The 25,599-nt window shown below is 41.2% G+C and overlaps 1 protein-coding gene across 1 annotated transcript; it reads right to left on the reverse strand.

The window, feature by feature from the left end:
* On the reverse strand, window positions 1-24,861 carry LOC125884332 (uncharacterized). The gene is made up of 8 exons (XM_049569228.1): window positions 24,514-24,861; window positions 11,630-11,777; window positions 6,087-6,458; window positions 3,452-3,790; window positions 3,127-3,180; window positions 483-571; window positions 311-398; window positions 1-166 (listed from the first exon to the last, which is right to left on the reverse strand). Exons 1-8 carry the CDS (start codon window positions 24,859-24,861, stop codon window positions 141-143), a joined length of 1,464 nt encoding a protein of 487 aa, XP_049425185.1. The 3' UTR covers window positions 1-140.
* Window positions 24,862-25,599: the final 738 nt, after the last annotated feature.

Genomic DNA, 25,599 nt, shown 5'->3' on the forward strand with positions numbered 1-25,599 from the left:
TTTCAGGGAATTTTTTGAGGTAGATACTTCAAACAAATCAACAAAACAACAATTGCAGATTGTTTAGGAATTATCCTCCAAATGTCGTGCTCAAGTCCTCCCACTAGTTTGATGTGAGGGTTAAAAGTGTCAGTGAGGTTTTACTTTATATCCTCTCCACAAACATCTGTTGGTAAAAGACACATCAGGTGAATCAGGACCTTTTCAAACTGAGAAAACAATCCTAAAATGTATCTGCATCTAATCAGCTGTAAATGCCAGCGTGCCTGTACTGGTAATTTATTAGGTCAGTTTATTTTTCAGTCATTACCTGCCTCCGTTGGTTGTGGCTCTGACTTTATAGTCCTCCAGTGCAACTTGATATCAGTGAAGCCTTGAAAGTTCAGAGCTGCCTCAAACTGAAAAAAAAAAACCAGACATGGTGCTATGAGTGGATCAATACAGTTATCTCAAAGCAACCCAAACACAGCTGCTTACTGTACCTGCTGCAAGACTTTCTGTCTGATGGTTGGATCTGTGAGGTCAGAGTCAGTCATTAACTTCATCTTCACTGTGGTCCTTCTCTGCCCAGCTGGGGAAAAAGTGACATCATTTTATTAACCATTACTAACAGTTAATGAAACATTTATTGATGCTTAAAGGGTAACTTTGGTGTTTGTCAACCTATTTCTTGTGTTTCTGTGTCGAAGTGACTGATGGGAACAACGGTTTTTGAAAATAGTCCAGTATTGAGCGAGAGCGCTGCAGTCACCAGCAGCAATAAACGCTGCAATTAAATCCCTGGGGGCAATCAAGCACTGGCAATTTACATCCATTTAAAGTGCTTGTTTTTGCCACTGACAGGCTCAGATCATTATTCTAAGTGTCTGACAAGATTACAGAAAAGTAGTGATGGCCAAATGAGCCCTCATGAACCACTGTCTTTATTTTCTGAAGCCACCAGATGGCGCTGTCTGTTCAACAAAGGTTTGAAAGCACACTTCATTGCCAGTCCTTCAGCCTTTATCTTTAAACCAAGAGCGCCATCTGGTGGGGTCAGAAAATAAAGAAAGTGGTTCATGAGGCTTCATTTGGCCATCACTATAGAAAGGCCATCACTACAGAGATAAGCTATGTCTCAATTCAGGGGCTGCAGCTTTCGATGGCTGCATTTGAAGACCGACTGCATCACATAGGCGCGACCAAGGCCGTCCCATTTCGAAGGCTCCTTTAAATGTGGCTGAGAAATGTAGCCTTCTTTCCCAGAATTTGGAGGACGCAGCGGATGAATCCTTTGTGGCCCAGCCTATCCCAAGATGCATGGCGCATCTGTGATGATTATATGTTAAGTTAACAGTTGTTAACTAGCTAATGGTTAAAGGCGTCGTATGTAAGAATGTGGCCAAAGCGGTTACTGCACTCAAATTCAAAATATTGCTGCGAGTCGTGTCCGCCCGACACCAGCTTCTCTGCTGCTAACGGTGCTGCCGGGATACAGCAGAGGAGGAGGGCTGCCAATGCTATGTACCAGGACACTGCTAATGCTGCTTGCCGTGCTGCTAACATTTGTTTCTCACAAAAATCAGTCGGGTCGATGACCCACCTGCCCATTGGGCTACAATGTATGATGGAAAATGAGTAACAGTTGAAAGTATTCAAAATGTCCATCCCCATCTAGCTATGATGCTAGTTAGCCAACTTTAGCTAAAGCTTACCTGTCGAGGAGAAGAGTAGCCACTTCGACATCCAATTTCAAATTCTTCTCCGTTTTCAACTGTCTCCACCGTTCAAAAGCATCTCCTGTATAGACCATCGCTTTGCCTCAAGTTTTGTCTTGGCGTTTTTTGGGAATCATAACGAGGTCGTTTGGGTTTAGTTGCACCGTCAGCCATTGTAGCTCAGTCGTCACTACTGGCAACCTGGATGCTGAGACTCTACTGACTGCGTGACTGGTAGACGGCGGTGGGTGGCGCAATAGGCCAAAACACAAATTCAAAACATAAACATGATTTGCAGACTGTAAAAAAAATTTTTAAATGCAAATATTCTGGCTGTACTATTGTTGTCGGTGAGATCAGTATGTTATATGAACATTATTCCTTAGTCTCTGTGACATATTAGGATTATTTAACGACAATTTGCTTTAGATTTCTTACATATAGCTCCTTTAACTGTTGTTACCATTACTATAAGCTAAAAGCACACAGCTTAACCAGTCTTAATTTAATAAGTTCACCTGAAAATGGTCCTCCATCAAACGGCAGTGTCTCCAGCAGTGAATCATCTCCTCAAGTATTAAATAAAAATATAGTATATACAATAATAACAATCTCTGGTAGATGATTTAGGGCTAACTAAATTACTAGCTTAGTCCTTCTTTCGTCAAGTGCAGCTGGTTGCTAGGTAACAGGAACACCAACAACTCTGAGTGAGAACAACTGGTGATGCAACCAGGAAATCCTAAGCAGACCAGACTATCCCATTTCGGAGCCCGGTCAGTTTGGCTGATGCGGTCTTCCAAGGACGTGACCGACGTCGACCGCAAAGGCCATACCCTTTGAAGGCTGCAACCCCTGAACAGAGACACAGCTACAGACGTTCTTGTTAAAGAGTAAGATTGTTTTTTGTTTAACCAGAAACAGTCTGGAAACCACTGAGGCCAAGCCCACCAGACTCCATTTAAATAAACAGTAATTTTATCATCATAAAACACATTTAATTCAAAGTTGACACTAAGCAAAATAAAACTCGCAAAAACTATCTTTGTTCGTCTCTCCACTGTTCCACCAATCACCAGCTGGTTTGGTTGAAATACACCCTTAATTCACCCAGTTAGATGTGAAAATATGCTGACTCTATACACACTAAAATTACTGTTTATTTAAATGGAGTCTGGTGTGTTTGGCAATAGCTATTTCAGGGCTGTTCCTGGTTAAACAAAAAGGATCTTTAAAAAAAAAAAAAGTCTACCTCTGTAGGGATCCTTACACTTAGAATAACAACCGGAGCCTGTCAGTGGCAAATACAGATACTTTAAGAGGATGTAAATTGACCAAAACGTAATAAATAAAACTACATTTTGCTGATAACACTGTATTTTTTGTACTTAAGGCAAGCTGAGGTTTCATTTGGGATCATGTGATATACCTGGGTTGATGGTGGTGGGTTCAGGCAGCGGAGTCATAGTCACTACGGTTATATCTGTCAGAGAGAGAAAAGTTTACAAAGAAAGTGAAAGAAAGAGCTGGAGAGAGATGAATTTTCCAGTTTCCCAAATAAGAGACTTTGCTGCTTTTCTTTGAATTAGCATTTCACTGTAAACTAAAAATCTTTTTGTTGAACCAAACAAGACATTTAAGGATGTCACCACAGACTCTAGAAAATTGTGATAGGTATATTTTTAGGTTATTTTCGTACATCTCGTAAACTAAATATAAAAGATAAATAACATGTATGTAGTGTTTGGGCTTACTTTGGCAGAGGAAGTTAAATTTGGTGTCACAGTTCCAGTCGTCCCATCTCCCGCTTTGCATGGCAACACACGCTTGGGAGCTGTTCTCATTATCGGGCTGAAGGTCCCACCACTGTCTGAACAGGGAGCGGCTGCCGTCCGACCACTTCCAGGCGTCTCTGTGCAGGCCGATCCAGGCCTCCTGCACAGTTTGGTTGCCCTGCAGTCTGCTCAGCACCTCCTGGTTCTCACTCTGACTCCTCACACTGACCAGATCTGTGTGGTACTGCCTGCAGTAGCTCTGAGCCTCGAACCAACTCTGCTCCTCGGTCACCAGCACATACTGATCGTCTGTATCGTCTACAGGAGAATATTAAAAATCATGTTTTAAAGATAGATGCAAAATCTGTACTCATTTAATACATGTCAGCTGAGAGTGTGCCGTTGGTGTTGGTCAATTAAACTCATGTTTTAAAAATCTCTTGACGCAAATTTAACAAACATATTTGGAAAGTATTTTTGCAGCTGTCACAAGCACAGAGTAACAATACTCTGTGGGCAGTCCCTTTTTTGGAAGACTTTTAATGTGAAAAAATCCATAGGAAGTGTCAAGTTTCATTGGCAGTAAAAATAATCAGCAAATGAAAATGCTATAGCTACTAATAGGGCAATATCAGAGCAGCATGTTGGTGAGTGCAGTTATATGACACTACAACTACTGTTGTTGTTGTTGTTGTTGTTGTTGTACCACTTTCACATTAATATCAAAATAAAATCCATTATTAACACAAACACAATTGATTAAGATAATTATATAGGCGCTACACACTGATTATGCTTGATTTAACTTGGTAACAAACTGATACAAACATGTAGTGATGGCCAAATGAGGCCTCATGAACTACTGTCTTTATTTTCTGAAGCCACCAGATGGCGCTGTCTGTTCAACAAAGGATGGAAAGCACACTTCATTGCCAGTCCTTCGGCCTTTATCTTTAAACTAAGAGCGCCATCTGGTGGGGTCAGAAAATAAAGAAAGTGGTTCATGAGGCTTCATTTGGCCATCACTACAAATACGTAACACAGCCCAGTCGCTAGAATAAATTGTTGCCATTGTACATTTCTACAAACTACGGATATGCTACCTTTGTGTATTTCATACATATCATATGCACATTTCTACAGTGGCGTCATTCAGATTACAGACACATGAGCTGAGTTTCTCATCAGGAGCAGGGATGGTGGATGGCATCATACTGAGGTGAGACAGGTGCCAAACTGCAGATCACTGTTCAAGACCAACAAACAATAAAAGCAATTCAATTTAAAGAGACGTACGGACATTTTCAGCCATGTTTGTGGTGCAAAACTGGGTATTTTTAACAGATGTTGGGATATTTCTAGCTGTGTTTGCGCCAACAAATCCAGATAATCTTAACAAAACATCAGGACATTTCCAGCCCAACACATTCTCACTCCGACCTCGTCACATATCGGCATTTGGTCATGGACCAATGTTAAGTTCTGCCTGTTACATGCATTGTCTTCTTTCAAAATACACTTCAGTTTTCACAGGAAATTTAACGTTCACATACAGTCTCTTTCAAAATAAACGCACTACGACGGTACAACACCACAAATTGATGTTATTTTTCCTCCAACAATTTATGCGTATGGTTGGGTTTAGGAAAAAACAACAGGGTTTGGCTTTATAATCTTACAGGATGCAAACACCGCTATCCCAGTTGAAAGTCAGACCCATCCACCATCCATCCTGCCCGCCCTACTCGGACTTTCGCCGCCCTAACTTTCCTTCTTGTCCTACCGCGTTTCCCTGATGCTGCTGAGTCATTAAACCATAACAGCAACTGGCCACTGGCTACTTGGCTATTCAGAGTCTGATGGCACAAGTCACTGCCCAAGCGCTAGATATTGACTACTTTGGAGTGAGACCCAGTTGTCCAGCCATGTTTGTGGCAACCAAATTGGGTATTTTTAATGAGACGTCAAGACATTTCCAGCTTGGTATGGCTGCAAAACCGGATATTTTCTACAAGACATCTGGATATTTCAAGCCGTTTTCGTTGCAACCATGCCGGGTATTTTTAACAAACCGTTGGGACATTTCCAGCCATGTTTGTAGCGAACCAGATATTTTAAGCAGAAACATATTTTCCTAACCCTAACCGAGTAGTTTTTGTGCCAAAATCTAACCACATTTTAGTCGCCTGTGGTGTCACAACATAAAATTGAAACTGAAATGTAAAGGTTCAACATATCAGTTAAATATGAAACATACAAACTTGACATATCCGGTCTTTTGAAGAAACATACAGCCCTAACATTTACTCTAGCAGCTGGGTTGTTAGACTGTTTATCTCGTCTGACTACACTGGGACTATCATCATAACTAGTTTCTATGTACATTACTGTAGAGAGAAAGTCAGCAGTTTACTGTAGTAGTAGTCATTTTTTTCTACTCAATATTAACAACTACTAATATGTTTAATATCACAATTCACAATTCTAAATCGAGTTTGTTCCTCAAAAGAATTGCTCCTGACAGACAAGCGCTGTAATTTGTCCCTGCCACTAGAGGTCACTGTCAGACAAACATGAACATTGCCTCACATTAACACTGTCAGCAACGTCCCACCTCTGAAACAGATGAGAGGCATCTTGACTTGCACACAGTCGTTGTCCCTCCAGAAGCCGTCTTCCATCATGGAGACGCAGCGCTCGACCGCTCCTGCGTTGTCTGGCTGACCTTCCTGCCACTGCCTGTAGTCCTGCCCCTCTTCTGTGTAGAAATGTTCGTTCAACAGAGACCATCTCCAGCTGTTGACGTCATCGTACAGACCGATCCAGAAGGACATGTTATAGTTCATGTCGTTGATCCTGCTGATGTCCTCATCATTAGATACAGTGGCCAGGTCAGTGTGCACCGCTCTGCAGTAGCTCTGGGCTTTCATCCAGCTCAGCTTCAAGTCAGTGAAAAGGATGTACTCCTGGATGTAGTATGCGTAGCCTGTATGGGCAGTCATGACGTAACAACTGAATACAACTGAAAATTTTGTTCCCTTGGTTTCAATCATCTGTCAAATCTTAAAAGTTTGCTAGTTTTAGCACCTTAAAGGGATAGTTTGAATTCTTTGAAGTGGGATTGTACAGGGTTCTTATCCATAGACAGTATTTTACATACAGCAGATGTCACTCAGCACGTCTACAGTTTGGAGAAGCAGACTGGAGACACGGAAACTAAGCAATGTACCGTTGTGGATGGGTCAGCAACAAAACACATTTTAGCCACATAAAAAAAACAATATTTAGATTTTATTCACTGCTTCAATGTCAGACATTGATTTCCGACTGGAAAATGAAACCATCACTCTCTTTAAAGCCAGACTCCATTTACAAAACCAGTGATTTAACATTGCTGAGAACAGGAGGTGCTGCTCCACTTCTGCCTCCATCATGAGTGTGTTTGTCTTAATGTGTTATTACTTTGGCATTTTAAAAGGTTAGTTCAGATTCACCAAAGTCACACAATAACACAAACTAACTAACTGATAGAAGCAGCAGTCGGCCAGCAGCTCCTGTGTTAGCAAGCTAAAATTACTGTTTTTGTCAGTGGAGTCTGGTGGCTGTGATGTTAGCATAGTGATGGCCAAATGAGGCCTCATGAACCGCTGTCTTTATTTTCTGAAGCCACATGATGGCGCTGTGCGTTCAACAAAGGTTTGAAAGCACACTTCATTGCCAGTCCTTCAGCCTTTATCTTTAAACCAAGAGCGCCATCTGGTGGGGCCAGAAAATAAAGAAAGTGGTTCATGAGGCTTCATTTGGCCATCACTATGTTAGCACAGATGAGGAACTGGAGACGTTAACGGCTTCCCCGTCATGACACGCTGTCTGACGGAGAGGTAAAGCGTTCAAAATACTCTCAATATAGCGTCCGCTTTAACTGATGTTGCATTTTTTAGGTGGGACTTTTTTTAGATGGCTAAAATACATTTTGCTGTGGCCCCCATCCACAGCAGTACATTGCCTAACTTTCGGGTCAGACTATAGTTTTCTTCTCCAAACTGGGAGTGTACTGACTGACATCTACTGTTTGTAATACGCTGACAGTGGATAACTACCTTATACAACCCCACTTCAAAAAATTAGAACTAATCCTTTAACTACAAATCAAACATTTTTACTTCAGTGCATAGTGTATACAGACATAATTATATTCAGGTTGCCATTGTTTTCTATTTCTATTATCTATGTACAAGGGTGTATTTTTAACTTATTTATTAATTTATGGTTTGGGCTGAAAAATGTTTTTGCAAACTATGTTTTTTTGGGTCAATAAAAAGAAATCTTAATTTTAATATACAGTTAATATTGTTCCAGAAAGACACTAAAACTAAGTGTTGTTAAAAAATAAGATAATAAAGCACATTTTGCTTAAAAGAAAAGATTCAAACATAAAATCAAATGTTTATCAGAGAATATCAGGTATCTATAAAGATAACAAAAAAATATTTTAACCCTTTCATGCATGAATTATGACTACCTCAATCAAGATTCTTTTTTCTTAAGTGGTTTATTTAATTTTCCGTAAAATTACAAAAAATATTGTTAAACTATTGTTTAAGCACAACACAGCTGCAGTAACAGTATTAATTGTAGTTAAAAATATAGCCAGTGCTGGGTGATGTCCAGTTTGTGGACAGATGATTATCTGTAATTTCCTCCCAACATATAATCAATACTTGGAAATTCTAACAACTGTTTTACTTCTTAGATGTTACTTGATGTTACTAAATTTAATTTACCTGCCAGGGTTTCCTGTTAAAGAAGGGTTCACAAGACAGTCCAGAGCTGCACAACGTGTCTTGCACTCTGTCGGCCATCTTTGTTTTACAGATCTGTGTTGCACTTACCACCTGGCCAGTGGGTGGCAGTGTTGCTAGGGTCTGCAGTAGTGGCTTAACCCTTTAATGTCCTCATGAAGAAAAAAATCAGCGGATTTTGTTTTTATTTCTTATTTCCATGGAGCAACAATAACAAAAATCTATTTTTTTTAACAAACCCAATATATATACCACTATTATTTGCACATATTGATTCTATATATTCATCTTAGAGGATTTTAAAAACATCTCAGAAATAGTGAAGAAATCACATATATTTATTTATTTAATTATTTATTTTCATCAAATATATATACTGGAATAACGCTGAATTTATGATATTAACAAAAGGGAATATTCTTCCTTTTTTATTTTACAGAAATTATGAATTTATTATCTTAGCTTCACTACCCTTACCATAAAGGGCCAAACCAATTGTTCAGTAGGGCATGTTTTTAAAAAATGATTTGACCGTTGTTAGTTACCAAAATCTGCTTAGTAAGACCTCTAAAACTAGAATATCTTGAAAAATATGTCTACCTTGGAGAATCGCACCACACAGAGCCCTCACGTCTGGAGTGACTTTTTTTGTTACTAACTTCCTGAAGAAGGCGAACTGAGAAGACTTAAGGCCTTTGCACACTGAATTTGTTTTTTCGGATGCATTTTTTAATCTGTCATCCCAAAAAATTATCACGCACAGAAACCTTGCACACTGATTCCGATGCGTTTTATTGTCGTATTCGTTGTGAAAATTCGAAATATGTGACACAATGAAAGAAACATTCCCTCTTTTGCCTCTCTGGAGTTACCTATCTGGCTGTCACCACTCCCTCCCTGTTTTTCATTTGGCACCACAGCTGCATGAAGGGGCGGAGTTGTCCTCCCTCTCTGTCCTCAACTCGTGATGGCCAAATGAAGCCTCATGAACCACTTTCTTTATTTTCTGACCCCACCAGATGGCGCTCTTGGTTTAAAGATAAAGGCTGAAGGACTGGCAATGAAGTGTGCTTTCATACCTTTGTTGAACAGACAGCGCCATCTGGTGGCTTCAGAAAATAAAGACAGTGGTTCATGAGGCCTCATTTGGCCATCACTGTCCTCAGCATCCTCCTCCTCTTCATCATCATCCACCTGAATATTACCGTCTGACCTGTTGAACGTGAGCTATCTGAGTTATAAAAGGATTCTGTGCGACCTGTTCTACTGTCTTGTCGCGGCTGTGTCCCGTCACCGCATTGTCTTCGCAGATTCTTGGTCCAACGCATCTAAAGGCTTCTCTCAGTATGTCGAAATTGCAATGACTGATTAAAGTTTCGGACTCAGCGTGCAAATGTGATTAACACAATGGGAAGTCGTATTTATTTTTAGATGTTCGACAATTTCAGACAAAAAAAACAGACTCAGTGTGCAAAGGCCTTTACGCTTCAAAGACACAGCGACATCTAGTGGATTCTTTAAGAATAACATGCCTAAACCAAATAGTAGAGATAGCTCAGTCAGGTTGAGTTCAATGTGACACAATTTTTATTAAGATATACAGACTAAAATAAGCTCTACCAAACAGTTAAGCGGGACAGTAAAGATTTAAATGCAACTATAGCATCAAAACCAATGCCTATACAAAAAAATGGCTTTTAAATAGCTGTAAACTGTGGTGACCACCATGTGTGAAATGGTACAAATCAGAAGTTTGGATAACATTACTGGTTTTTATTATATATTATCACATTTTCATGGAAACAGCACATTTAATTTTTTTTTCTTACTTCATTGTGTCTCTTCTTGAACAAAACATACACCCTTACAATTCTGTGCGGCCCAGAAGTGAGAATAGCCAAGTGATGGAAATTTGAACAATTCTAATTAATGAAGAGGTTTGGTCATTTCTTCAGTGTTCCCTGATTTGAGATCCTCAGATGTGATGATTTTCAGCTTTGTTTTATGCTATTGTGAAGTGAAAATCTTATAAAAACTACTTCACAGATATGCAGACATATTTTCTTACCTGTCTGGTGTGTGACCCCCACAATAATAAAAACTGTCCCTGTGAATTAGAAGTAAAAATATACAGTCAGAATACAAAAACATGGACAAGAATACAAATGTGTGGATGTTTTAAACAAATAATTTAAATGTTGCACATATTTTTCATTGAAGTTGATGAAAGAAGAGTACAAACCAAAGAAGAGCAGTTTCATCCAGCCTCCCTCCATGATCTGCAGCAACGAGAGGTATACAAACTGATGAAGGTATTTCTGTAAATATGGTCCTACCTGCTCTTGTTGTGTCTTCACTTGGAATAATATTTACTCACACACCTCCTTCCCTGTCGTTGAGTTTGGATACCAAATGGTCCGTGACCACAAGTAAGTGGTTGTGTATTTTTGTTAGTGCATTTGCATCTTAGCGAAAACCTCTGTTGAGTTTTAGACAATCACAGACGGGATGTTTGTAGACCTGACAGCTGGTGTGTGTGCACTTGTATCTTTGTGAGGACTACTGTGAGGTTTTCACCTTGAGAGTGAGGATGTTTCAGCCGGTCCCCACTGCTTCAAAGGACTTAGTTTTAGAATAGGTTAGAATATATTCAGGTTAAGTTTGGGATTAGGCATGTAGACGTGATTTAAATGCAACACTTGTGTTTGTAAACACTTCTCCTTTTTGTGGATAATGGACTTGCGCTCGTAGAGCACTTTTCTGCTGTAACTACTCAAAGCACTCTAATACTACATATTACATTCACCCAGCCGCACGGTGGTGCAGTGGTTAGCATTGTTGCCTCACAGCAAGAGGGTTCCTGGTTTGAATCTCGGGGTGAGGTGTGCGGAGTTTGCATGTTCTCCCCGTGTCAGCGTGGGTTTTCTCCAGGTACTCCAGCTTCCTCCCACAGTCCAAAGACATGCAGGTTAATTGGTGACTCTAAATTGTCCGTAGGTGTGAATGTGAGTGTGAATGGTTGTCTGTCTCTATGTGTCAGCCCTGTGATAGTCTGGTGACCTGTCCAGGGTGCACCCCGCCTCTCGCCCAATGTCAGCTGGGATAGGCTCCAGCCCTCTCGTGACTCCTAACAGGATAAGCAGTTACGCAAAATGAATGAATGACTTACATTCATATATTGGTGGCCAAAGCTACCATACAAGGTGCCAGCTACTACTCAGTAAGCCATTGGGAACAATGTGGTAGTCAGTATCTTGCCCAAAGACACTCTGACGTGCAGGGATCAAACAACCAATCTGTACACAATTCCTCAAAGCTGAAAACATCCCAGTTCCTGCATGGTATGCACACTCACCACATGTCACCCACTGAGCATTTGGGATGCTCAGGTTCACCTGTGCGACAGTGTGTTCCAGGTCAACATCCAGCAACTTCACACAGCGATTGAAAAGGAGAGGGCCAACATTCGACAACCTGACTCGATGGGAAGGAGATGTGTCACACTGCAAGAGGCAGATTGTGTCACACCAGATACTGACTGATTCTTTGGGATGTCTGTGACCAAAACTTGCATTTCTGTAGCGCTAGTCATGTGAAACTCCAATAAATGTAGTTTTAAAAAAAAAAAAGTCAAACAGCACATTGAAGAGCGACCTTTTATTGTGACCATCCAGAGGCACACCTGCTGCTAATGTCAAGGTCGCTTGGGAATATTAAACAAACAAAAAAAATAAATACATCTATCAAGTGCATAAAAAAGTCTCAGATCTTTACTTTAAACCTGTGAAAACAGAAGTGTTGCGATTCAGTTTTTGGTTCAGTGTTTGTAACCCATCCCAAATACAGAAACACAAATGAGTGTGTGTTTGTGTGTAAGAGAGACGTTCCTCTGTTCACTTTGGTTTGCAGTAGACCACTGCAATGTGTACATGAGGTCTGGACAGGACATTTGGTTACTGTCGGTTATTGTTTGTCTGAACGCGCGGGGGGGGGGGGCAAGTCAAAACTACAACTTTGTTTTGAAAAGAACAGGTGAGCTGCTTGTTTGTCGTACACACAGGTCCTTCCCCTTTTCACATTTTATTACCACAGTCAGATTTTAAGAATTACAAAAATATTCACCAGGATATGGGAACCCCTGAATGTTGGATTAAAGGACAAGGCTGGTCTATATTTTTGTTACAGTCGATGAATTCCCTCGAACAGCCAAAAACCAACAATAATAGACAATTTATCCAACTAACAAGTATTATCTCTGCGGTAAAGCCTGATTGATCTTATTCATCTCTGTGCCATAAAAGCTCCATTGTCCTCCAAAAACTAGGCCCTGTTTAAGAAAGCATGTTTAGAGAAACCTCTGAGTTAGTTAACCCTGAGATGAGGGAAACTGGGTTTTCCCTTGTTTTTACATGGATTAGTGTAATGAGCTCTTACTACCACTAGATGGCACAAAAAGTGTCCATGAATGAGGACAACAGGTCTAAGTTAAGTAGAATGAAGTATGAGGCCAACTAAACCGAAAAGGTGATGTCCTCATATGAGGACATGGGGTCTCAGGAGGATGTAGTCCTCTACACAGAACTCCATAATAGTGAGTGGGGAGATCTCCTTTGGTCGTTCATGTCGCTACTGCCAAACTTTAAATCTGTTCTCCTCTCTGCTCCTGTCAGCTCCTGTCCCATTCACCTCCGGTCATCTTATCCAGAGCCAAGGACAAGCTCATCAGAGCCCACTCCTCTTCACATCCAGATCCTCAGCTTCAACTTCACCTCATCTCTAGTGATGGCCAAATGAAGCCTCATGAACCACTTTCTTTATTTTCTGACCCCACCAGATGGCACACTTGGTTTAAAGATAAAGGCTGAAGGACTTGCAATGAAGTGTGCTTTCAAACCTTTGTTGAACAGACAGCGCCATCTGGTGGCTTCAGAAAATAAAGACAGCGGTTCATGAGGCCTCATTTGGCCATCACTACTCATCTCATCACCACCACCAGTGTCTAGACTCCATATGGAGAGATCCCTAATCTACTACGTCTTTACCACCCTCCTGGAATAGATGACATCACAATGGAGTCGAATCACCAAAGATTTTTCACATTTCTCATATGTATGTGCACATGTAAATATTCTTTTCTCAAGTCAACTTAGCTTTATTTTTATAGCACCTTTCATACTAACATGCAGCCCAAAGTGCTTCGCATGGCAAAATTGGAATGACACAGACACAAGACAATAAAATATTAAAAAACCAACCAAATCAGAACAAAAAGGATGATTAAAACTCCATAGAATACAAAGAGAGAAAAGAAATAAATAAAATACAATAAACATTCACAGGAGAGATATAAGGTATAAACCAATGGTTAAAACTTAAAAATCAAGTCTGTAATGTTACTCCACATTAAAAGCCAGATTAAAAAGACAGGTCTTTAATTTACGTTAAAAAATAGAGAGAGAGTTCACCATTCAAATATCCATCCATTTTCATCCATTCATCCGAGGCCGGGTCGCAGGGGCAGCAGGCCAAGCAAAGCACCCCAGATGTCCCTCTCCCCAGTGACACTTTCCAGCTCCTCCTGAGGGACCCCAAGGCGTTCCCAGGCCAGATGAGATATATAATCCCTCCAGCGTGTTCTGGGTCTGCCCCGGGGCCTCCTACCAGTGGGACATGCCCGAACCACCTCAATTGACCCCTTTTGACATGAAGAAGCAGGGGCTCTACTCAGAGCTCCCTCCAGATGTCCAAACTCCTTACCCTATCTCTAAGGCTGAGCCCAGCCACCCCACGGTGGAAACTCATTTCGGCAGCTTGTATCTGCGACTACCCAGAGCTTATGACCACAGGTGAGGGTTGGGACATAGATGGGCCAGTTAATGGAGAGCTTCGACTTCCGGCTCAGCTCCGTCTTCACCATGATGGACCTGCACAGCGCCTGCATCACTACAGACACCACACCAAACTGCCGATCTATCTCACACTCCATTCTAACCTCACTCGTGAACAAGACTCGGAGATGCTTGAAATCCCTCGTTTGAGGCAGTGAATTCCTCAGTTTAGGGGCATAACAACAGAAAGCGTTCTCACCAGAACTTTTATAGGACACATGAGGAATATTTTAAAGTAAAGCAGTGAAGACTGGAACATAAAATGATAGAGAATCTCTGATGTCAGGAGGGGCAAGGTCATTTAAAGCTTTATAAACAAGTAAAAGAACTTTAAAATCAATTCTAAAAGATACAGGTTGGGAGTTGGGAGTCACAGTGCATATTATATTTAGGTTCCCCTAGACCAGGAACACAAGGCCAACAACACAGACAGACAGAAATTGCTTTTTATGATTTTGATTCAGATGTTCCCTGCGAATATTATACAACATTTTAAAGCAGCAGACAGGCATTTTTATAGACAAGCCAAAGTCCTTCAAGCTGTTAAGGAATCAGGTACTTGTCAGGGGTCATTACTGGATCTGTTCTTTATGCTAAGCGCTCATTAGACACACTTAGGTGGTGAACACAGTAAACCTGCCAAACATCAGCATGTTAGCAAGCTAACATTAGCATTTAGCTCAAAGCACTGCTCTAGCCTGACAGAGCTGCTGACATGGCTGCAGTCACTACGGTAAGTGATATGATAATAAAGGTTTTATGGTCTTCGACAAATCATGAGACCTTTGCTGTATTTTATAACCAACAGACCACCCTCTTGACCTACTCTGAAGCTATCACAGTCACTATCAAAACTCATCCTGACATGTGATTAAAGATGAACGCAGAGACGTGACTAGTTAACATTCCCAGGGTGATGACTGCATGTGACAGATTTTCCTACCTCGTTAGGGACTGTTTGGTATTTATTAGAGAGGAGGAGGTGGCGCAAAACAAGGAAGACATGTTAAATCATTTTTAAGACCTGGGGATATACAATAAGTGACGCTCTGCAATGTCCAAATCTGTCAAAGTTTCTCAAATATATACACAACATGTACTTAAACTGAAGTGTATTGTATCACACTAACCAGATCCTCAACCTGTAATTTTTGAACTTCTTTCTCCCTTTTTCAAAATTTTATATGTTTATAACGTGATAATTTATATTGTAAGAATGTGAAAAGTTTGACATTAAAACCTGATCATCTATATTGTTAGGGCATTAAAAGTTCCACATTATAATGCAATATTTGGTCTCGGGAGGATGTGCACCAATATACTCTGGTTGTGATTTAACACTTGGCTATTTGTAATGAACAGGCATCAACATGGCCCAAAACACGGATAACATGAAACTATACTGTTATAACGTGAAAAACCTCTTGTTAGAACAATAAACTTTTCACGCTTTAACGTAATATTAATCCATTATGTTTTTCCTGATGTGGCAACAATATGCTTCCATAGATTAGAAATAAAAAATTGAAAACAAAACAACACACACACACACACACACACACACACACACACACACACACACACCTTTAAAACAGCAAACAGTTCCTTACAGCACGTGGTTATAACCTCAGTTTAGCTCTATAAAGATGGTCACAAGCTAGCATCACCACCTGCACGTATAAAATCTGGTTAGAAAATAAGCTTTAAAAAAGAAGATCAGCTGATTTTATTTGGCTGACGTTTCTTTGTTGTAGATCACAGTACACACTTTAAAGATGAATTATGGTTGTATTTAAGAGCTTAACTGAATAATCTAATAAACTTGAAAAAAAAAACAATTTTATTCTCAGTTCTTTCAAATCAAAGTGTGTTCAGTGTTACAAGGAAACAAAGGTGACAAATGGTTTATTTTTTCCAACCACTGACAGTAAAATCCAGAGACACATAAGTAAAGTGAAAGCGATGCTAATTTTTACATTTACAGATTGTTTGTCGTTGAAGACAAGAATAGCGAGGGTGGATGACTAATGAATTATGACCCATTCTCCTTCACCAAATTATCAGTCATTTAAGTTAATGAAATTAAATGTAGTTTCTTTATTTGTCAGTCCACACAGACATGCAATGATGGCAGAGGGTCAGCAATAACATCTCAGCAGTGCCCAGAGTGTGAAGTGGCACCTCTCCAGCTGCCAGCCCACATGCCATTTCTAGACCGTTCAGGGATTTGAACCAGCAACCTTCTGGTTCCCAAGCCAAGTCTCCTCAGACTGAGCTACTGCCGCCCCCAACAGTTGACAACTGTTGTGATGCAAAACGAGACATATTAAGCGTTGGCACATTTACATTTGAAGACACGTTATAGATTTGGTTTTCAAAAGTCATGCGTTGTCGCTGGTGCTCCTGTTGTTGTTGTTGATCTTCAGAAGGCAACTTCAGGAAACAATAACAAAGGAGACCGTCCAACAAGAGTTGAAAGTTTGTGTAAAACAGAGCATTCATTAAATGTTGCTCTACAGGCATGGTGATGGTTAGCCACTGAAGAATAAAAGTGGGAGTGAAGACAATTAAAAATGTGAGCATGGCGACAAGCACAATCAGTTTCTTCCAAATGGCATTAGAAGGTGACGCGGCGGTTGATATTACACACTTTACAGGGAGTGGCAGAGCAAAAGCAACGATCATTATTTGCAACCCCGTCATTGTCCCAGCGGGTCGTAATATAAAACCAGGGATAAACATAAACCCTAATGTAATAAGGGGTAAGTAAATGCCCCGCTGATTGACATCCCGTCCTGGGTGGCACAGGAAAATGAGGCACACCCAGGTGTTTAGGAGATGTAAAAGAAATCCAAAGCTTCTCGACAGATACCACGCAATGACGACATATTCACAGTGTAATTCAGAGTTGCAGGTGGACGTGAGGAGCCCAATCGCTATAATGATTGCTGTGACTGCGTTCACGAAGTCCATAAAGAGCAGAGGGAGAAGATTGCCTTGGATTTTTTGAACTTTCTTGAGGTCGTGAGCCTGGCACGAGAGGGTTAATCTGAGACCTTCAAGCCTGCTGCGCTGCGACCAGAAGACCCAGATGTAAGTGGCAAGCCCCATGAGGACGTATCCCAGGAGAAGTCCCCCAGCCAGATTAGGGTTCCCTTCAACACTTGCTGTCACATGCAGGGCTGATTCTCGACTGTGGGGCAAGCTGCTGAAAAGATGGGTGATACTCTCCATGATGTGGTGGTCTGACTAGTTTTGTTGTCCTGATTGAAGAGAGACAAAAGTCTTGATTAAATTTTATCACAGAACATCGTCTATACCAACCCTGTTTATTTGTTTTCATTATTATGTCTTGGTAAGAAACCAAGCTGCTGGCTGAGCTGTATTCACACATGGCGTAGAAAGGTGGTCATGGCGGCACAGGAGCACAGGACATCCTAAGTCCCAGGGATAGTTTGATTTAGGCAGCAAAAGTGCTTTTGTTAAAGGTCGGAAAAGAACGTGGTTTCGATCCAGTGTCAGGAAAGTGAACACATCATGTGTCGCACTTCAACTCACTGCAGGTCGTTCCAACACTGAACCAAGACCACAGTGTTTCCTTTACCTGAACTTCCCTTGAGTGCCTAAATATAACCATACAATGCTTTAGTTACAAGTTGCAAGTAGACATCGTGGGGGGAAACAAATTACTCAACAAATTACTAAGTGGATTAAAAATAACACTGCATTTACTGCTGCAAAGTAGTTGTAACTAGTGATGGCCAAATGAGGCCTCATGAACCACTGTCTTTATTTTCTGAAGCCACCAGATGCGCTGTGTGTTCAACAAAGGTTTGAAAGCACACTGCATTGCCAGTCCTTTATCTTTAAACCAAGAGCGCCATGTGGTGGGGTCAGAAAATAAAGAAAGTGGTTCATGAGGCTTCATTTGGCCATCACTAATAAATAGAGATGTTGAGCTTTTCAGAAGATGGTCAGTACATGTGTGCTCGTAAACCACCCCTTAAACCTGTCAAACACTGCTGTTTGTGAGTGTGCAGAAATTATTTGTATTTGTAGAAAAAAATTCATTCATTCATCTTCTAACCGCTTCATCCTCTTGAGGGTCACGGGGGGGCTGGAGCCTATCCCAGCTACATCGGGCGAGAGGCAGAGTACACCCTGGACAGGTCGCCAGACTATCGCAGGGCTGACACATAGAGACAAACAACCATTCACGCTCACATTCACACCTACGGACAATTTAGAGTCACCAATTAACCTAGTCCCCAAATCTGCATGTCTTTGGACTGTGGGAGGAAGCCGGAGTGCCCGGAGAGAACCCACGCTGACACGGGGAGAACATGCAAACTCCACACAGAAGGGATCGAACCGGCAACCCTCTTGCTGTGAGGCGAGAGTGCTAACCACCACACCACCGTGCCGCCCTAGAAAAAAATTGTCTAAATTAAATTTAATACAACCTGTCACCGTGATTCTAATATGTGATACATAAATTAGCCTCACTAGATTAATATAAAGATTAAATAAAATGTCATGAATTTTTGTCAGATAAAAATAGACTAAAATTATCTCTTTCTACAATCACAGGGAGATTTGTTTTATAATTTTGCCTTCTTGGTTTTTTATTGTGAAGTTGATGCTTCATCCAATTCTGGTATTCCTGTTGCGGTCAAGTTTTTCTAGCTGTTAATGTTCAGACTGATGTGTAAAATGTGAACACCAGAAAACACTGAGGCTACTTATTATTACTTGCCAGTAGTATCAATCATCTATATTTCTTAAAGGTATAATGAGCACGAAGATTGGTTTTTACCTGATTCAGGTGTTGAGTTCTTTTTGCCAGCAGAAAGCTGTTGAGTGACTGACTTTGTTTCTTTGGGCTGCATATTTATAGCAGTACAGCACCTTGTAAAAGTAGTGCGTCAAGCCCAAGCCTTTTTATTTCCTTGTATCATCACACAACACCAGTACTCTTTTGGTGGAGTTAAAACCTTTACAACAGTGATTGTCAACTGGCGGCCTGCAGGCCACATCCGGCCAGCCAAAGCTTTCCATCTGGCCTGCAGAATATTAATCAATTCAGAAAATGTGAGGAGAGAAAGAAATGTGTTACAGTATTGAGGATATCTAGTATTTTTTTTCTTGCATGGAAGCAACCCCCCAAAACAATTGAGACGGAAATAATTTTATCAGGGCCCGAGTAATGACCACAGCCAGTTATGAAGGGCCTCTTAAAATTGATGGAATTCTTCACCTTCATCTTCTCCCTGGAAATAAATTGCTTTGGGGAGGGATTTATCATACTCAAATAAATTGCACACATATCAGAAGCAGTGGAAAAATTTTAATTTTAGGGGTCGCATATTCTGATTTGAAAAAATTTGGATGAGTAGCGCCCCCCACAAAACTTCTACGAAACAGCCCCCAAAGCTGCTTTTACCTGTAACATCCCAAGACGTACAAAATACTCTCTCAGAGCCATACCCTAAACCCAAGAGGAAGTCAGCCATTTTGAATTTTATGTACAATTTTGTGCATTTTTGGCCATTTCCAGGGTCGTACTTTAACAGACTCCTCCTACAGATTTGATCTGACTGACTTCAAATTTTGTCCGTACCATCTAAGGACTTCTGACAACAAAAGTTCCTTAAAGGGATAGTGCACTCAAAAATGAAAATTCAGCCATTATCTACTCACCCTCATGCCGAGGAAGGCTCTGGTGAAGTTTTAGAGTCCTCACATCCCCTGGGGAGATCGGCGGGTGGAGCGGCTAGCACACCTAACGGCTGACGGCGCCCCAGGCTAACGTCCAAGAACACAAAAGTGAAACCACAAATTATCTCCAACATGCTCATCCGTAGTGATCCAAGTGTGCTGCAGCCGCGACATAAAAAATTGTTTCGAAAAACATCATATGAACTCTGTTTTTAGCCTCACTGTAGCCTGTAGCTCTGACTGCTTCTCTGTGCTCCGCGCTCACGTGTGCGCACCTGCGCAAGACCAGCGAAAGCATGAGCTTTGCTCACCCGTGTTTACATCACGTGACACGTGCACTGCAGGGGGAGACAACGTAACCACAGTAGCTAAAAGATAATTTGCACTACGGTCTTTTAGCAAAGGACAGCCCAACATGTCTGAAGACTCTGAAATTGAGGAGGAACAGCATTTCTTTGTTGAGCCGTATTTGTTTGAGCCCGAGTATACGGACGGAACTCAGGATACTGGACGAAGCAGCCGTTGCAGCTCATGAGCCTAACCCTCAGCCAGCTGCAGAATACTGGAGTCGAGCACTGGAAACCTGGTGGTGTAGTTGTTTCAAATGCAAAGCAGTGCCAACGGATGAGGAAAGTCTTTGCCGCTCAGACTGGGAATTGGCGATGCCTACACTTGAGAATCTGGACATCAGTACTGACGAGACTGCTGCTCTTCAGAGACCATGCATCACCGATCACCCTGAGCGCGCACACGTGAGCGCGGAGCACAGAGAAGCAGTCAGAGCTACAGGCTACAGTGAGGCTAAAAACAGAGTTCATATGACGTTTTTTTGAAACAACTTTTTATGTCACAGCTTCAGCACACTTGGATCACTACAGATGAGCATGTTGGAGATAATTTGTGGTTTCAATTTTGTGTTCTTGGACGTTAGCCTGGGGCGCCGTCAGCCATTAGGTGTGCTAGCTGCTCCACCCTCCGATCTCCGCAAGGGATGTGAGGACTCTAAAACTTCACCAGAGCGTTCCTCAGCATGAGGGTGAGTAGATAATGGCTGAATTTTCATTTCTGGGTGCACTATCCCTTTAAAGCTTGAGTTTACGTCAAATCATGTGACCGTGGTCAGGTGTCAAATTTCCATGTTTCACCACCAAACAGGAAGTGGTTTGTAGGTCCAGCATACATGGTCTAATCTGCCCCAAACCTCATGTTCTACGAGGCTCCAGGCCTGAAGCCATCTCCATGCACATTAGGGGTCACAGTACGCCACTCCATGGAGGATATGCCATGTCACTCCTGCGTGCCGGGTCTGACGTTCACAGAAATGAACTGCCTGCAGCTTTCATAAAATGGATTTACTAATCCCAAATATGTGCGTTTCTCAAAAAGTGACAAAGCAGAGTTCTTATTAAGTTAGTAATATCTCAAGGAAACACTGCATGCAATAGTTCAACTTCCGCCGTTTCTCCCCCTCTTTCTGTCACTCTTTCTTTCGCTCTGTCACAAATGCGTTGCTCAGTTTGTGTGCCTGTCCTCAGTCCCGGTCAGGAAAGTATGTGCAGGTGCTTACAAATGCTGGGATAGGAAAAGATAAAAATTTAATTTACCTTTTTTTTTATCCCATAGTGTTGTATTTTGCCATTTAACTTTAGTATCCTTTGGGATTGTAAAGGATCATATGATTTGACAGATGTGAAAAATTTATACTTGTTTATTGTTTTGTTGAAGGATAATCTGCTGACACATTATGAGGGGGAAACTAAGGCTTTATTTCATTTAATATGTTACCTGACCCACATTTAACCCTTCTATCATCGTGTTTGTAAACATGACTTTTTTCAGTTTTTAAAGGGATACGACACTTTCACACATTCACTTCAAAAACGGCACTGCAAGTCATTAAGAAAACATCGGCATTGTACATTTCTGCAAGCCATGAATGTGTTACATGCACGTTTCATGCGTATAATATCAACATTTCTACAGTGATGTAATACATGAGCTGACTTTGTCATCAGAAGGTGGAGGGGATGGACGATGAAGCAGGATGCACCACCAACTGGGTAAAGAATCCATAACTACGTTTTACAAGCTGCCTTATGGCTTGGAGCATCAGCAGGATGATATAGGAAAACTGTGGGATCCTGGGCCACACTGCCTGTGTGAGCAGTGCATGACCGCTACCTCTCTTTTATATTTAAAAAGAAACAGGAAAAGTTGAGGTAAAACAAATATTTACATACGTTTTTTCATGTCTGTGACAACTAAAGACATTGGAATTATAGCGAAGGTCATATGATGTCATTAAGATTATCAAAGGCCTTTAATATAAACCTGCCAACAAGGAAAACACCTTCCTGAAAATCTGGAAACAGTTTCTCATTAAATGGTCTACAATCCAGCAGAATTGAATTGACTCACATCTATGGGTTTGACGTTAGGTGGCTAGGTCCTATACATGGTGTTACCAAGGTGTCTTTTTGTTTTGTTTTATTCTTCATTTCCTCTGTTGAATACTTCTATAACTTTCAATGTGTACTTTTTTATTTTATCCTTTTTTTTGTATTGTGTGCTTCTTTCTTTTTCACTGTATTTGTCCCAGCTGGACTTTATCTTGCCTCTATGTTGGATACAGATTGCTGCCTTTGCTATGAACACATTATCTGTCCTTAAAATAAAAAGAAATTAAAAAAAACTTTTTAACAAATAAATATATATATATACGATTATCAAAACACCATTTTTATTTTCTGTTTTTGTTAAAACTGTGCACATCACCTGGACAAAATAGGCATGACAATTCTCAAGGTGTTCCACAGCTAGCACGCCGCACCTTAGCAGCGCTGTTCACGCGGGCAGTGTGGCTGCACATTCATTCCACTTGGTGCTCTGCTGCTCTGTCTCCCCTTAAAAAAAGCACCCAGAGTTTGCTCTGCTGCTCCAGAAGTGGTATGTTCTGAATGACCCAAGAGTACATTACAGCAGCACTATGAATTTACAAATGGTCCAGTTTGTGCCCATTATTAGAGCCACTAGCATGGCTTGTTTAAGATATTACTGACAGACCTAAAATCCACTGACCTTTGCTCTATAAAGGTAAGCTACCAAATTACACCTGGAACGTATTAAAACTGGTTGGATATGCCAAGAAATATCAAATTTAGTTGGCATTTCTTTGTTATAGACCATCAAAAAGGAAAGAATAACAAAAAAAGTTCTTTAAATAACAGCTCATTTATTGCCAAAATCAGTTTTCCTGGTGAAGAAATCATTTTAAATACACAGGGAAATGTTCAAAGTTACCTAGAAAGCAAGGTGACATTCTGAAATGCTTGTTTTTTTCCAATCCAAAATTTAAAGACACTTTATATCTTTGGGTTTATGGTATAGGGGGTTAGGCCAATGGTAAACTATAACAGACAAAAATGTAATTAAAGATTGGAGGTGATTGGGTAAGTATGGATCTTAAAAATCAAAGTTATTTAACTGCAATAAATTTAATTTTCCTATGAAGAATTAATTTTAAATGCACCTTACCCAACCTTACTATGGAATCCAATGTGACATTATGAAATGGCTGTTTTTTCCAAACAGCGATAATAATACTGTGGAGTACTATTCATTCATTCTCTGTAACTTCTGTACTGGGTCGCAGGTGTGCAGGAGCCTATCCCAGCTGTGACTGGGTGAGAGGCAGGGTACACCCTGGACAGGTTGCCAGACTATCACAGGGCTGACATACAGAGACAGACAACCACTCATATTCACACCTGCGGGCAATTTAGAGTCACCAATTAACCTAACATGCATGTTTTTGGACTGTGGGAGGAAGCTGGAGTACCCAGAGAAAACCCACACTGACATGGGGAGAACATGCAGGACCCTGACCAGCTGGTGGGTTTGAACCACCAACTAGAGGGCAGACCAACAAAGGTGGATGAATTTTGAAGTGGGCCATTTCCCTTCACCTTATTATCTATTGTTTGCAAATGGTGTGATGCAAAATCTTGACAATTTTCGTGGTGTTTAGACATAAATGCAATTTTGTACATTATGTAATTACATTTGTGGAAACAGCAAAGTTTTCGAAACTCTGGTGTTGCTGTTGCAGCTGCCACTCTAGTAGTTGTTCTTCCTCTTCAGAGGGCAGTTTCAGGATAAGAAAACACAGGAGTCCATCCATTAGGAGATGAAAGCTTGTGAAAAAAAGAGACTTCACAAAAATTGTGAGATACTCATCAGTCGGCTCCCCGCGGTTGATTGCACTGATTATTAGGCACTGTAGAATAAAAGGGGGGGCGTAGACAAATAAGAATGGGAGCATGGCGACAAGCACAATCGGTTTCCTCCTAGCAGCAGCAGAGAGGGACGGAGCTGACACTGTGCATTTTGCAACGATGGTCACAGCCAACCCAATGGTGATAGTTCCCAGTCCAAATATTGCCACCTGGCGGTAAAATACATAAAAAGGGATCAACACAATTATCAACAGAACCACCAGTGTGTGAAAACAGCGCAATTTGGCTCCCAGTTGTGGGTTTAACAGGAAAAGGAGGCACACCAGAGCATTTAGGAAGTGTAAAGCCACCCCTATGCATCTTGATATGAACCACACAAAGACAGCATAGACACAGACCATTCCAGAGTTGCAGGTGGACCCCAGGAACCCAGTCACCAAAATGACTACTGTGATTGCATTCATAATATCAATAAAGAGCAGAGTGAGAAGCAAGTTGTGGATGTTTTGAACACCCCTGAGTCTCCCCTGCTGGGCTGAGAAGGTCAAGATGAAGGCTTCCTTAAAAGCTTTGAGCCTGCTGCGCTGCGACCAGAAGGCCCAGATGTAGCTGATGAGCCCCAGGAAGAGGGACCCCAGGAGAAGTCCTGCACACATGTTGGGGTCTACTTCAACACCTGCTGTCATGAGGAGGGCTGATTCCCGATTGTAGGGCAAGCTGCTAAAAAGGTAGGTGTTGTTCTCCATGGCGTGGTGGTCTGACTAGCTTGGTCGTCCTGTTGGAGGGAATTTAAAAAAAAAAGTAATGATTTTATCTTATCACTCAAAACACATCATCCACGGTGGTAAGAAATGGATAATCTCACACATGAACAAAGGTGTTGTTGTGGATGGTATTGGTGCAGGACATCCTGATTCCAACAAATAGTTTGGTTTAGGTAACAAAAGTATTTTGGTAAAGGGTTGAGAAAAAACAAGATTTCAATTAAATGTTAGGAAAGTAAACAAGTCATGTGAAGTCACTGCAGACCATTACAGAACTATGACATTTAGTCATAGTCTTGTAATAAAAAAAACTATGCCGAGAGTCTCTACTGCATTCTGGCAACACATTCTCACTCCAACCTTGTCTCATATTGGCGTTAGGTCATGGACCTTCCATGTCCTGATACGACTTGACAACGCACCCTGGGTAGTGATGGCCAAATGAAGCCTCATGAACCACTTTCTTTATTTTCTGACCCTACCACATGGCGGTCTTGGTGTAAAGATAAAGGCTGAAGCACTTGCAATGCCGTTTGCTGTCAAACCTTTGTTGAACAGACAGCTAGTGGCTTCAGAAAATAAAGACAGTGGTTCATGAGGCCTCTTTTGGCCATCACTAACATGGGTGCATTGGTTGTTGGTGTCCTGAGACATCGTGTCAAGTTGGGCCTGTTACATGCATTGTCTTCTTTCAAAATACGCTTCTGTTTTCACATGCTA

The sequence above is a fragment of the Epinephelus fuscoguttatus genome, linkage group LG23, assembly GCF_011397635.1.
Source record: "Epinephelus fuscoguttatus linkage group LG23, E.fuscoguttatus.final_Chr_v1".
NCBI classification, from domain to species: domain Eukaryota; kingdom Metazoa; phylum Chordata; class Actinopteri; order Perciformes; family Serranidae; genus Epinephelus; species Epinephelus fuscoguttatus.

Coding starts and splice junctions, on each gene's coding strand:
- LOC125884332 (XM_049569228.1), bottom strand. CDS start 24,861: ATGGAGAACAACACCTACCTTTTTAGCAGCTTGCCCTACAATCGGGAA. Junction 3,181..3,451: donor ATTTAACTTCCTCTGCCAAA/GTAAGCCCAAAC, acceptor TCTCTCTGACAG/ATATAACCGTAGTGACTATG. Junction 167..310: donor GCCACAACCAACGGAGGCAG/GTAATGACTGAA, acceptor TTTTACCAACAG/ATGTTTGTGGAGAGGATATA.